This window comes from Macaca nemestrina, chromosome 2 (assembly GCF_043159975.1).
Source record: "Macaca nemestrina isolate mMacNem1 chromosome 2, mMacNem.hap1, whole genome shotgun sequence".
Taxonomy (NCBI): domain Eukaryota; kingdom Metazoa; phylum Chordata; class Mammalia; order Primates; family Cercopithecidae; genus Macaca; species Macaca nemestrina.
The window spans coordinates 33,977,844-33,992,465 of record NC_092126.1 but is presented as its reverse complement, the minus strand read 5'-3'; the positions used below and the strand labels follow the sequence as shown (position 1 = coordinate 33,992,465).

At 41.1% G+C, this 14,622-nt stretch overlaps 1 protein-coding gene across 23 annotated transcripts in view; it reads right to left on the bottom strand.

Annotated features, from left to right (window-relative positions):
* Positions 1-14,622, bottom strand: part of LOC105490389 (NIMA related kinase 11) — a 310,323-nt gene that overhangs the window by 57,527 nt on the left and 238,174 nt on the right. For 10 of the 23 annotated variants that reach the window (XM_011755914.3, XM_011755913.3, XM_071090899.1 and 7 more), the window contains 3 exons: positions 10,525-10,621; positions 6,828-7,078; positions 2,444-2,512 (listed from right to left, as the gene is read on the bottom strand). The exons of 3 other annotated variants lie outside the window; for them this stretch is intronic. In XM_011755914.3, the coding sequence (XP_011754216.2) occupies positions 6,835-7,078; positions 10,525-10,621 (341 nt within the window). In that variant the 3' untranslated portion in view covers positions 2,444-2,512; positions 6,828-6,834. Of the gene's footprint in view, positions 1-2,159; positions 2,326-2,426; positions 2,513-6,268; positions 6,648-6,827; positions 7,079-10,524; positions 10,622-14,622 lie in introns of those variants that run through there. 10 more of the 23 variants (XM_011755916.3, XM_011755919.3, XM_011755927.3 and 7 more) reach the window with 6 other exon arrangements.

The following is a 14,622-nucleotide window of genomic DNA, read 5'->3' as shown; positions in this document are numbered from 1 at the left end:
TCAGTATGCTCACCAACTCAAACCCTAGGATTAAAAACAAACTTGCTACTCAGGAGAAACAACTTCCCAGATACTAAGACAACAGAGAAAGAGAATATTTCAATGTAGAGGAGGAAAACCTGAACACATGGCATGATACAGAAGGTGACAATATCTCTTGTCATATCCTTAATTGAAATCAACAGCATGAAATCAGAGCACACTCAGGACAAACAACTGGGAGTGAGAGCAAGTGGGCAGAGGAGACCTCTGTCCCCTTAAATGTCATGGTCATGAAATGGGTGGATCCAGCAGTAAGATTTAGAAGATGGGGAGAAATTGGTGGTGGTCATATCTTTCCAGCTAACCTTTATGAATACGAAATTTTGCCACTAGGTTTTTTATGAATATTGGACAGCAAAGGACTAATGATAGTTTCTATGGCAGGAACATGGAATGCATGTAAATCTGTATCATGTCCAGAGAAAGGGATACCCCTGGGATGAAGTGGAGAATATTAAGGCAAATCAAAATCTCAGCCTTCCTTACATAATATTACTGGTATAATAGTGTTTTCCAAGGGCTGAAATGCCACGAGGAAGTACAAATCAAAATGCTCTGGAGTTAGACCAAGGTGGGCCGGCTCAGCTTGGCATCTGGAGGATTGAAGGACTTGTGGCAAGTAGGTCAAATCCACAGCCTTTCCCATGTTGACAGAGGGAGGATAACATTTCTGAGATACTCTTATGATTCAGATATCACCTGGGCCTTAAAAATCTTAGATAGAAGTAGGCTTGAAACAAAGATCTTCGGCAGGGCGTGGTGGCTCACTCCTGTAATCCCAGCACTTTGGGGCGCAGATCACCTGAGGTCAGGAGTTCGAGACCAGCCTGGCCAACATGGCGAAACCCCATCGCTACTAAAAATGTAAAAATTAACCGGGCATGGTGGTGCATGCCTATAATCCCAGCTACTCAGGAGGCTGAGGTGGGAGGATTGCTTGAACTCGGGAGGCAGAGGTTGCAGTGAGCTGAGATGGCACCACTGCACCCCAGCCTGGGTGACAGAGTGAGACCCTGTCTCAAAACAAACAAACAAACATCTTTGGACCATCCTTGAAACAGATCAAGTGGCCAAATTTGGGTCCCATTCCTATGATACACCCTTATCTCTTGTTCTGGAGGCAGGGATCTCTGTGTCTGCTAAACAATCCTTGGCTGCACCAAAGAGCTTGCCTAGTCCTATGAGATTACCTTTCCCTGCAGTCCAGCTTCTATGGGCACAGATGGACAGAAAAAAACTGCTATTTCATATGGAGTGGGAAATACTAGGGCTCTAATATTCTTCCAGTTTTTCTAAGGTTTCGCCCATTATTCTGCACCTGACTCTACCCAGAGTGCTTCTGGCTGCTCTGTTAGCACATTCATGTTGCACAAGGGTGACTTACCTGCATGTGCCCCTCACACCCAGAAGGGCTTAATGAAGGACAGGTGCAATTCCTTGATTCTACCCCCGCCTTATCAAGAATCCAAAATAATCTCTTTGAAAATTTTTTTTGGTCAGTATCTTCAAACCATACTGTCAGAGTAAACCTGCCTCCTTTCTGAGGTCCCAGGCACTGGAAGCCCAGATATGGCAGTTTATTCTGAGAATTGAAAGGTTCATGTTGCATGCTTTTTTTTCTTTCTTTTTTTATTATTATACTTTAAGTTCTAAGCGCAGGTTTGTTACATATGGGTACATGTGTCATGTTGGTGTGCTGCACCCATTAACTCGTCATTTACATTACTTGGACACAGGAAGGGGAACATCACACACCGGTTCCTATTGTGGGGAGGGGGGAGGGGGAGGGATAGCATTAGGAGATATAACTAATGTAAATGACGAGTTAATGAGTGCAGCACACCAACATGGCACATGTATACATAACAAACTTGCACGTTGTGCACATGTACCCTAGAACTTGAAGTATAATAAAAAAAGAGAGGCTTCTTTAGAGTTCCTGATGAGATCTAGACTTTAGCATCACTCAGCTCCCACTGTTCCCATCTCATCTTGGCAGTACTTTCCAGTTCTGGTTTTAGAATTAACTACACTTCTATTTGAAATGTTGTCTTGCCACTTACTAGCTATACGGCAATGGGAGGGTTTCTTCACCTCTTAAAATACAAACTCTTTACCTGTAAAATGGAGAGTCCTCTGCACCTCACAGGTATATGGTGAGAACTTCATGGAACAGAAGGTGTCCGGCTTAGCACACTCCCTGGCACAAACGAGGCATGCATTGAAAGCAAGTTTCCCTCCATATAAACACTGGTATGGCTTTGGTCCCATTCAAAAACTGAGCTGGTACGATTATAAATGTCATGTTACTACCCCATCTTGGGAACATTTTTAGCAAGTGCTTAATGTTTCACCATCAGTTTTACAAGCGATAGCTACTGTACCATGAGCTATATATCAGGTTAACAAGAAGGACGACAAAGATCACGGACTTCTCATGTTCTGTTTAGATCTTCCTGTCGAGATCTTCCTGTGATTGAAAGTGAAAGAAAAATTTCAAGAACTTGTGAACCGGCTGAGACTGAATCAGTTATGAGGTCTGACCTCACTGTTACTCATAGAAACTCCCTGTGCCTTCTGCAGCCTCTAAATAGTTGACTTCAGCCCTCACGGCAGCACGCTACGAGGGCTGTGCCCTGACCTGGGTAGGAGAACAGGCATCTATGACACAGATGCAAAAATACAGAAACCTGCTTTGAGCATCAGCAGTGGCATGCACTGTGGTAGCCATTCGACATGCCAGGGCATGAGACAGCTCCATGAAGATCACCTTACCCCTCATCTTCCTCTATAAATACTATAGACACAATGTCCACATGTAGGAGAAGCAATGCTCACTTGGGCATGATGTGCATGTCACTACACTGATCTCTATGGCATTAATAATGCCAGACTCATGTCTGATCTCTAGGCATTAATAATCTAAAACTGATGACACCAAAATCAGCAGCCCTGGAAAGGTGATTCCTCCTAGATATTAGAGATGTAGAATACCACAAACCCCCACTCCTCATTAAGATAATTTAAACAAAAATCTCTGGCTAAATAGCTAAATGAGAAAAAAAGTATCACTTTTATTAATCTTTGCAAGCAACAGCATTTGACTCCCAGTAAGCAAGGTTTCTGGTAAGCTGTGTTGGACATCTCAGCTGAAACCTGAGGCTAAAAGCGGTTTCTTCCCTTCCACTCCAAATTTAGATTTGGGGACATTTTGTGTACTTTAATCTCAAGTGTGTTTGCTGTAAGACATGAAAATATAGCTTCCTAAGTTCCAAAAAATATACCAAAAGCAAGTAAAATAGACCACGCAATGAAGTATTATATTTGTAAAAGACAAAAGTAGATATACAATAGATGGATGGATAGATTAGATAGATAGATAGATAGATAGATAGATAGATAGATAGATAGACAGAATAAACTCCAAAAGTTTGATAACGTACTTTGTGGGGAAACATCACTCTCATACATTGCTGGTGGGAATACAAAGTGGCTTTTGGAAATATCTACCAAAATTATGTATGCATTTATTCTCTAAGCAATCTCACTTCTAGAAATCTATCTCAAAGATAAACTGGCAATAAAACAAACAAACAACCCTGAATGTGCAAGGCTATTCATTACAGCACTATTTGAACTAGCAAAAGATTGCAAATACTCAAATGTCCGTCATTAGGTTACAGATTGAATAAACAATAGTACATCTACACAGAGGAGAATCTGGAAGCTTTAAAAAGAAGTGAAGCATATTGCCATATACTACTGTGCTCCAGCATATATTACTAAACAAAAGAGACAAAATGTGTATAATATGTTACCAATTTCTTAAGCACTAGGAGAGAGGTTCATTTATCTGAATATATTTTTAAATGAAAGTATGAACCATGAAATTTTTAAACATGGAAGGGAGGAAATAGGGCAAGGGATCAAGGATAGAAGCTAGTCTTCATTAACTATGGCTTTTAATAGATCTGACTTTGGACCCATGAAAATGTTACATAATTAACAAAAGTAATAAAACAAAAGCAGTTTCAAAAAATGTGAAGCAAAAGAAGTCAATAAACCTGTGAATACCCACACATAGAGTGTGATTCAGCTGAGTGTAGACCAGCACATGCATGTGGGGAGATTACTGAGCTGAGAGAGAGAAGGACACGAGTGGGTGAGATAAATTGGTACTTGGAGCTCATATTGTGCCATGAATAGTGCCTCTTCAGACCTTCATACTTGCCAGACTGGTAAACCTGGCCATTCATCAGCCATTGCATAGAGAACCCGGAAGGGTCTTGCTGCAGTAATGGGAAATAACCAGCTGCAGCCTAAATGCTGCCCTGGTCCCACATAACAAAGCTCAAAAGTAAAAACCAAAAGTATCAAACTGCTTCCAAGCAACTAAAACAAAGATCTAGGCTATTTATTGGAATACAAAATTATCCAGCACCCAAACCGGGTGAGTTTAACTCACAATGTCAAAGACATCAAAATAATTAGTATAACTCTACTCTGCTTATTAAATAGAGGAAATATTGAGCATGTTTAGCAGAGACAAGGAAGATGTAACAAAAAGACTGAAACCAAACTTCTAGAGATGAAAACTTAAATGTCTAAGATGAAGAATACACTGAATGTTCTAGTCAATTTTGCTAGGAATCTCAAACTGTTTATAATGTCTATTTATAAACATACACTGAATGAGATTAACAGTAGATTAGACATTGCAGAAGAAAAGATTAATAAATTTTAAGACATAGCAAAAGAAACTATCCAAAATGACACACAGAGAGGGAAAAAAGCCTTAAAAAAAGAGCACCAGTAAGCTATGGGACAACTTAAATAGCCTACTATATGTGTAATTGCCATTCCTAAAGTGGAGAACACGTATCCCTACAAAGATTAATTTTTTTCTTGTGCTCACTGCATGAATTGGCAATGCAAAGGCGATTCAGAGAATGTCACCAGAGAATGATGCCATCCCTGTCATTAAACTGTTTCTTAGGGCCCAGATGTTTTTCAGGTCCCTGACTTTCAACTGGAAAAGTGGGCCCAGAAGCTCCCCCAGATTCTCGGGACTTTTCCATTATTAAGCTTTTTAGTGAGGTGGATCTGATCCCTAGAAATCTCACTAGAGCAAGATGGAAGGAGCCTACCTCTACTCACACTGTTCTCAGGAACTAAGGCCTCCCAGCCATTGCAAAAAGCTGACAAGTCTGACAGGGAAACCAGCAGTTTAGCCTCAAAAATTTCTGGGTAGAAAGTTCCTCTAACAGCAGACTCTTACTGGGGCCAGAAACCTTCAGGACAGTTGCTAGTGAGATGCCTGTGACTTTAATGCCAGACCTGAGTGTCCTTGTGACAATTCTGTGGGGAATGAAGTTATTCAAAATTACAAGGCTCTAGCATGTGACTATGCATAGATCTAGATCCATATTCATAACTACTATCCAGTTACAATGGGGGTCTATGATGCTAAGCGATGATTTCAGTAATATGACATTGTAAAAAGGAAAAGCCATAGGGACAGAAAGTAGACCATGGTTGTGAAGTGCAGGGTATGGTGGGAGGAGCTGACTACAAAGGGGTAGCACAGGGAATCTTCAGGACAGAGAAATGTTCTATAATCTTGATTGTGCTGATAATTATATGACTATTTGCACTTGTCAATGTTGATAGAACTGTTTACTAAAGAGTGAATCTTATTGTATACAAATCAAAACTTACAGAACTATATAAAAAGAGGTGAGTTTTGCCACAGGTAAATTATATACTCCTTATTAAAATAAATGGAAAATAAGAGTATTTATTTTATTTTATTTTTTGAGATGGAGTTTCACTCTTATTGCCCAGTCTGGAGTGCGATGGTGTGATCTCAGCTCACTGCAACCTCTGTCTCCTGGATTCAAGTGACTCTCCTGTCTCAGCCTCCCTAGTAGCTGGGATTATAGGCGTGCGCCACCATGCCCGGCTAATTTTTGTATTTTTAGTAAAGAAAGGTTTCACCATGTTGGTCAGGCTGATCTCGAACTCCTGACCTCAGGTGATCCACCTGCCTCGTTCTCTCAAAGTGCTGGGATTACAGATGTGAGCCGCCACTCCCAGCATAAGTAAATTTTTAAAAGTCAAAAATATTAGGGCCTTAAAACATAAATATATAATACATTTTACATAATATTTGATTTTTATTAAGACTGATACTGATTCCAACTCACATTCTGGTAACAAATGTCTCAAACTTTAATGCGTATATGAATTTCCAAATAGTTTAAAATGCAGATTCTGATTCAGGAGGGATGAGGCCAGAGAGTTTGTATTTCTCACGGGTTTCCAGATGATGTCCCTGGTGCCGGTCAGGGACCACACTAAGTAGTAAGGCACAGGACACCAGTGGTCTCACTTGATGTATAAAGCTGAGGCCAAGAGGATAATTCATCTGGACAGAGCAGGCCCTTCATGTACATTGCCTTGGCCTCTGTGAGTTAAAGGACCAGTCTTAGTCACAGTGTGCCCCTTGCCCTCCTCAGAGCTGAAAGCTGTCCAGCTGTCATTCCATAGGGTCTCCTTTTTGGCCTCTAGTGGGAACATGGAGTCAGGCCTGGAATTTAATCTGGCTTGAGGCAGTTAAAATAAATAAATAAATAAATAAAAATAAAAAAATTTTTTAAAAAAGCTTTTTTGAACAGAAACCCTTCCCTGAGAGCAGAAGTTTCAGGAGGACCACGGAGCCACAAAGGCCCACTTATCCACCCATTCACCCATCCATCCACCTACCTGTCCATCAATTCACCTACCCATTCATCATTTATCTATCCATATTATGAATCGCAACCTCTCTTCAAATGTACATGGAAATTCCTCAGTCAGAAAAGAAGTCAACACTGACTTCTTGTCATTCTGCCAACATTCCAATGACTCTGAGCAGTACCACCTAATAATTTCTGAGAGCTGGCATTGTCTGTGCACCAGTAGGCGAGTTTCATTTATGGAGTAGTCTCCCTGCAAGAGTGAGAAGTGGCTGTGGCCAGAAGTCCAAGTTGGAGAACTGCAAATGGTTGGAATTTGTATTAAACAACTTCATGGCATTTTCTCAGAGAACTGGCACTAGCACTTTTTGCATGCTAAAAAGATACTACATGAATGTTTTAACAAACAGCTGCTTCACTTACCAATGCCCTCAGGTATAAAACATCACTAATACATGTCAACACCTTCAGATACTTGGCTTGGGGATTTTCAAAGTGAAGCAACCGCACACATATTGAGAGTCTAAGTTGTTAACATTTATTGAGCACTTACTATGTGCTATAAACTATTTTTAGTGCATTTCATATATTATCTCAACTCACCCTAATAACAACTCTACGAGGCAAAAAACATTATTAGTCCCACTTCACAGATGAGAAATCTGAGGCCCAAAGAGTTTGGTTAACTTGTCCAAGGATACATATTAGTCAGTGGCAAAGAGGGATATAAATCCCAGCAGCTTGCCCCTTGCATCTTCCCTCCTGACCACTGTGCTAGGGTCTACTCTATGCCTGACATTGTATATATTAATACTTACAAAGCCCCAGGGCCCCAGTTTAGAGAACTTGGAGAAGGATGTCAGTATGATCACCAGGTGTTTTGCCACCCAACTTCTTCATAGAGGAGATGACAAAGTCATTTGCCTGATATCCTTAAACTGCCACACACTAAGTAAGCCTTCAGGCATTACTTACTGAGCTGGAAGGTTCCTTCTCACCTAGATCTCGCCTTTGCTTATGTAACAATGGGGAAGGCTGTGGAGAGGGCAGGTGTGGTAGGGAAATTTAGGAATTCGGTTTTGGAAATCCTAAGCTTGAGATGCCTAATGGACATTCAAGGGAAAATGTCAAAGAACAGATTAAAATTCACATATTCACTGAAATATTTATAGATATAATATATGATGAATAGGACTTCCTTAAAAGTAACATGTGAGAACAGGTGGAAGTATAGAAAAACAAGATTGGTCATGGGTGATAACTGTTGAACCGGTTGGGTTGATTAGTCTATAGAAAAATTATACTACTCTGACTACTTTTATTTGTGGCTGAAACTCCTATAATTAAATGTTTAACAGTTCAGGACACACAATATTTCTTATGTAGGCTACCACCAAAAGTGTATAACCTGAAGCTCACGATAAGGAAGGAACAGACAAACCCACAGTAAGAGATATCTCACAAAACAACTGGCCTGAACTCTTAAAAAATGTCATTGTCATGAAAGACGAAGAATGATGGAGGAACCATTCTAGAGTAAATACACCAAAGAGACGTAGCAACTGAGTGTAATGTGTGATCCTGGCTTGTATCCTGAATTGGAAAAACAATTGCTATAATGGGTACTATTGGGATAATCAATGAAATCTGAATATGGATTTGTATATTAAATAGTGTATGTACTGATGTGAAATTTCCTAAATTCAATCATCAGACTGTGATTATATAAGAGAATGTTCTTGTTTTTAGAAGCTACACATTTAAATACTTAGGGATGAAGAATTGTGATGCATGGAATCTATTCTCAAATGGATCAGTAATAATAATAATTTATAAGTGTATATGTGTATATACTATATAGATAGATATAAAGAAAAATTATAAAAATGTGGCAAAATATTAACAACTGGTAAATCTAGATGAAGTCTATACTGGTAAATACAGAAGTCAACATCTTGCTCAGTCACGGCCCCTTCCCAGAGTGGCCCACATGCAATGTCTGATTGATGGGGTTACGAAGGCCCTCTTGTCCCAACTCAGGACAGTCCTGCAGGGCCATCTAGCCCCATAATTCCCTATGGGGTTGGCAGAGGCCTCTAATGACCTGTGTCACAGCTTGACTTCTCCCTAACTAGTCTGCTTCCTTCCTCCTCCTTTCCACAGGTGTTGGTCTCCAGAAGATTCCCTCACAAACCTCCTCCTACACATTAATTTCCATCTCTGAGTATGCTTCCTGGGTATCCAGCTGTGGCAATTAACATGACCATTTTACAGATGAAGAAACTGAATCTTAGAAAATCACTTGTGAAAGGTTAGACAGCCATTTATTAGTGAAGCCAAGACTCAGACACCAAATCTGCTGACCTCCAGTTTCTCCTCCTTTTTCTTTACCTCTCCAAATTATATCACTCTGTGAAGGCTAAATCTCTGCTTCTCCCAGAGGCCTTCCAACTTCCCCTTTCTGACCTTAGAGCTCTCATCATCTATTTGGCTCATGGTCACGCTCCCATTTGGGGACTGTTATTAACTATCCCTTCATATTACATAACCATTATGTTGTCACTTAACGTTCTGCATTTTAAGTTTTGTGTTGTCTCTACATTATAATCTCTATGGAGACAAATGTCATTAACTGTTCTTCTTGGCATCCCAATAGTTGAGATTCATATGCTGAGCATGCAGTATATCACTGTGCAGAGAAAATCACTGTGCGGAGAAAGAACAGCAAGATTTCCTCTTTCTGGCTGGCTTCTAAGTCTTTGAAACTGAGAAAACACAACATGCTCAAATGATACGCAGCTTTGCAGCCTTGATTTCCTTTTTGTCTTTTCTGGAATGGCATAAGGAGTCACAATATAAAATATAAAAGGATGGCAGGTTATTGCACTAAAGGAGCAATACCATCCACGGGGGAATAACTCAAACTGCATTAGCCCACATTAAAAAGGTGAGCCAGAAAGTACTTGGTCAATTACAGTAAAGCAATAAGGAGAAAAACAACACACTAGGAATAAAATCATTAGAATGCATCTTGGCCAATTAACTTGGCAAAATATTTTCATTTTAATTATTTAAAACATTTCATAATATGCTCGGAAGTGGGGTATAGTGTACTTTGCAAAAGTAATGAAGTCTTAGATCAAAAATCTGACACGACATTGTTAACTTTTATGGGTAAAATAAGCAAACCACTTTTCTTTTCTTTAAAGACTATCAACTGGGAAATTAGCAACACCTTCTATATTATCTCCTCCAAGCAAGGAGAGGTGGAGGTAGCTTCCCTCTACAGAGGGAAAAATTAATCCAAACTCCTTCACTTCCAGTTTCTGGGAATCACTTCTTGCCATGGTAATTATGTTATTATATGACCACTCTGGTACAGGTAGGGTTGGAAAACAGTAAGTATATAAACATATTAACAGCTTTAGGCTTGGAAATAATTTTCAGCATTTTTTTTCCTTAGCTTGCAAACATTAGTATGGATGAGAATGTGCTGTGCTGCAAGAATACTATAAGTGCAAATCAACTGAAAAATAATTCTTGCCAAACTTCCCTAATTATTCAACCAGCACCAATACAGAAAGTGAATTTGAGAGAGAAGTTTCTAATTTGGAGCATCCTAGTCCCAGGTATTTTGTTACAGCAGCACAAATGGACTAAGACAGTATCACATGACTGGGTCACACACTTGGTCAATATGCTTTAACACTGCACCTTCCTAGGGGGCAGGCAACATGCTACTTACTCCCTCATGCGTTTCATCTTGGTCCTGGCCATCACACTGTTGAAAATTGTTGGTCCTGGGGACACGTCTGCAGCCATGCTGGGAATGGTCTTTGTGTCTGAAAATCAATGCACAGCCCTTATTGACTTCATCAGCAATCCTGCAACTTCGAGGCAATGTTCAAGGGCAATCAGAAAACAGAAGCTAATCCACCTTTGCCACATGGTAATGCTACATTAATTAGAGATGAATTCAATTATAACATGCACATTAAGAAGATTTATTCCAAATGACAAGATTATTTACAGTTTTAATATGCACAAGGCATTCCAGGACAAAGCCTCTCTCACAAAGGATTGTTTAAACAAAACATCATTATTTCAAAGATGAGCTTTTTATCCTAGAAAACTCAGGGGGAAATGTATCTATAGAAAAGCAAGTGTTCCCGAGGACCCTTTGGCCATTCTCTTTCAGCAGGTGTGGATGTTTGACTAAATGACTAGGAATTTTTCTAATAAGCTTAGTTTTCCTTTCATCTTAATCTTATACCTGAGCATTAGCTTTTTTGCAGTGGAAAGCAAAATGCTTAACAGAGGTACAGCAGAATGGAGCAGAAGGCCAAAGTTGTGTTCAGAAGGTAGAGTTGGTAATGAAAGTTGAGGTGTAATGAAATCTGCTGAGAGAGCTACAGTTTTTAATGAAACATCCTGAAGGCTCTTATAAAACAAGTTGAAACTGAGGGAAAGAAACATTCCATCAACTGAAACAACACTACTTTCCATTAAAAAGCTAAAACTGGGCTGGGCGCAGTGGCTCACAACTGTAATTCTGGCACTTTGAGAGGCCGAGGTGGGAGGATCACCTGAGGTCAGGAGTTTGGGACCAGCTTGGCCAACATGGTGAAACCTCATCTCTACTAAAAATATAAAAATTAGCTGGGTGTGATGGCACATGCCTGTAATCGCAGCTACTCTGGAGGCTGAGACAGGAGAATCACTTCAACCTGGGAGGCGGAGGTTGTCGTGAGCCAAGATTGCACCACTGCACTCCAGCCTAGGTGAAAGAGCGAAGCTCTGTCTCAAAAAAAAAAAAAAAAAAGAAAAGGCTGCTAAAACTGGCCCATTAGCAAGAGCTCAGGGCAATCCATAGAGCTGAATTTACAATTTGGCCCTGTGCTGCTCTTTCCTCCCCGAAACTGGGGGCAGAGTCCTCCCTGCACACTTCCTTAGATCTCTTATAAGGTACTTTGTACCCCATCAGTAAAAAACTGTCCACTCTAATGATCATTTATAAATTATATCCATGCAGTTGCTATGTCAGAGAGAAGAGACTCATGTTATGAAATTCCTGTTCTTTTCTCAACATATCTCATATAATATGTGCCTGCCTGACTTAGGGACCAAGTAAAGAAGCAAGGTGGAGTCCCCATCTTACAAATTAGTAAAGCTTTTTCTTCTTTCTTTTTTTTTTTTTGAGACGGAGTTTTGCTCTTGTTGCCCAGGCTGGAGTGCGATGGTGTGATCTTGGCTCACCGCAACCTCCACCTCCCGGGTTCAAGCGATTCTCCTGCCTCAGCCTCCTAAGTAGCTGGGATTACAGGCGTGTGCCACCATGCCTGGTTAATTTTGTACTTTTAGTAGAGACAGCGTTTCTCCTGTTGGTCTCCTGTTGGTCAGGCTGGTCTTGAACTCCTGACCTCAGGTGATCAGCCCACCTCGGCCTCCCAAACTGCTGGAATTACAGGTGTGAGCCACCATATTTGACCTTTTTTATTTTTTTTGAGACGGAGTTTCACTCTTGTTGCCCATGCTGGAGTGCAATAGTGAGATCTCGGCTCACTGCAACCTCTGCCTCCCGGGTTCAAGTGATTCTCCTGCCTCAGCCTCCCAAGTAGCTGGGACTACTGGCTCCCGCCACCATGCCTGGCTAATTTTTTTATTTTTAGTAGAGATGGGGTTTCGCCATGTTGGTCAGGCTGGTCTTGAACTCCTGACCTGAGGTGATCCGCCTGCCTCGGCCTCCCAAAGTGCTGGGATTACAGGCATGAGCCACTGCCCTGTTTTTAAAATTTTAAAAGTTAAATGCAAATTCTAATATGTCTCACATACACCCTCTTTTTGCACCACCTGCTGGGGCATGCATCCCACTTTGAACTTCTTGCTCCTATAGGTATAATTGAGATGAATATTCTCCAGCTTAATTCTGTGCCAATCTCTGATCTTTCCTTAGACTAGATCCCTAGTTATGGAAATACTGAATTGACAGCGACAAATCTTGTAAATGGCATAATACAAATTAACAATGTGTTGCTCATAGTACATTCACCAATTATGACTTCATGATAAAGACACAAGTACCAGAGACTGATTGCTCCTATTTCTCTCACTCCTGGAGATTATCCCTTCCACACCTGGAGAAGAAATTTGCCTCAGCCCTCACTGCAACCGGACAGCAGCTTTCTGTCAGCTCCAATCTTCCCACTAGCTCTGGCCAGGACAGATACTTTTCCCCAGGGAAGCCTGGGGAGTGGGCAAGAGGAAGGCATAGGGGTTTATTTCATATTCCTCTTGGTTGCTTTTTAAAATAATTTTTCCTAGAACCTAAATAGTTACTAAAACAAAACCAACCATACCATGCCAAGTAACTCACAAACAGGCTCAAAAATCCATTCTGCCAATAATAAAAATAAGGTGCTCCTTTCCCATCTTTTCCAGAGCTAGCAAGTTTTGAAGACTTATGCAAATAAAGGTCAAAGCAATTTCCAGAAGAGCTGTAATTTATTTTAAGCTGGCTACAGTTCCCCTCAATAAGGCACTCAGTGCTGCTAGGAAAGATGCTAAGCTAAGCCCAAGGTAGAAAACAGGGCAAGTGTCATTTCAAGCAACAGGGTTGGCAAAGCTTGGTGCTCAGAGCAATTCCTTTTTCAGTGTTTCTTACCGGCCAACTTTCTTTCCCTCTGCATCCCATCTTCCAACATGAATAGCAGTTGCTTTATGTCAAAGAAAGGGACAATTCATTTAACAATCATAATGAAAATAATTGGGGCTAGAATCATAGATGTCCTCCAATAGGTCACTGAATCCCAGAGTGTGTTCTAGACCACTGCTTCTCAAACTTTAATGTCATACAAATCATCCAGGGATCTTGTTAAAATGCAGACTGTTCTTTAGTAGGTTTGGGTAGGACTTGGGATTCTGCATTTCCATAAGTTCCCAGGTGATACCAATGCTGCTGGTCCTGCAACCACACTTTGAGTAGTAAGGCTCTAGACAGGCCAGCTACATAATTTGTGGGGCCCAGTGCTAAATGACAATGCAGAAATCCTTGTTCAAGAAACAAGAGAAAAAAGCTGGTTTTTGGGGGGATCTGTATTTGTCTGTGGACCTGTCATTGTGCTTTTCGTTAGGTATTTAATGCCATTCTCCCTCGAGAACTAGGACAGATACTCTGCAGAGGAGTATAGACACTTATAGGGACCTGGCAGTCTTACTTCACCCCAAGTCTTCCTCAGTATTACCTAGGACCACACTGGGAATGGAAGGTTGCAGTAGTTATGGGGTGGGGATTAGGAGTGGGTGGCAGAGGAACCTTCCCAGGTAGATGTCTTAAAGGCAAGACAGCACATGAGCAAGGCTTTAAGCCCTGAGCCTGTATCCACTGTCTTACCAGCTTTCACTCATAAAATACAAATTCAAAGATAAAATTTTATGAAACCCCTTGTGTGGGCTCCTTCCTGAACCTGGGGTCCTGTGTAACTGCACTGGTCTCACATCCATGAAGCCCTGGTTCTAGAGCTCTGCTTTCTTAAAGCTCTGCTTTCTGAAAAAATAGCTGAATCCTTAATCCCCATGTTAATTTTTAAAAACTAATTTTGGGCAGACGGCTGAGTAAGAAGAACTCCGGTCAGCAGCTGCCAGTGAGATCAACACAGAAGGTGTGTGATTTCTCCATTTCCAACTGAGGTAGCCGGCTCATTTCACTGGGACTGGTTAGACAGTGGGTGCAGCCCACAGAGGGTGAGCCAAAGCAGGGTGGGGCACCACCTCATAGGGGAGGCGCAAGGGGTTGGGGAACTCCCTCCCCTAGCCAAGGGAAGCTGTGAGGGACTGTGCTATGAGG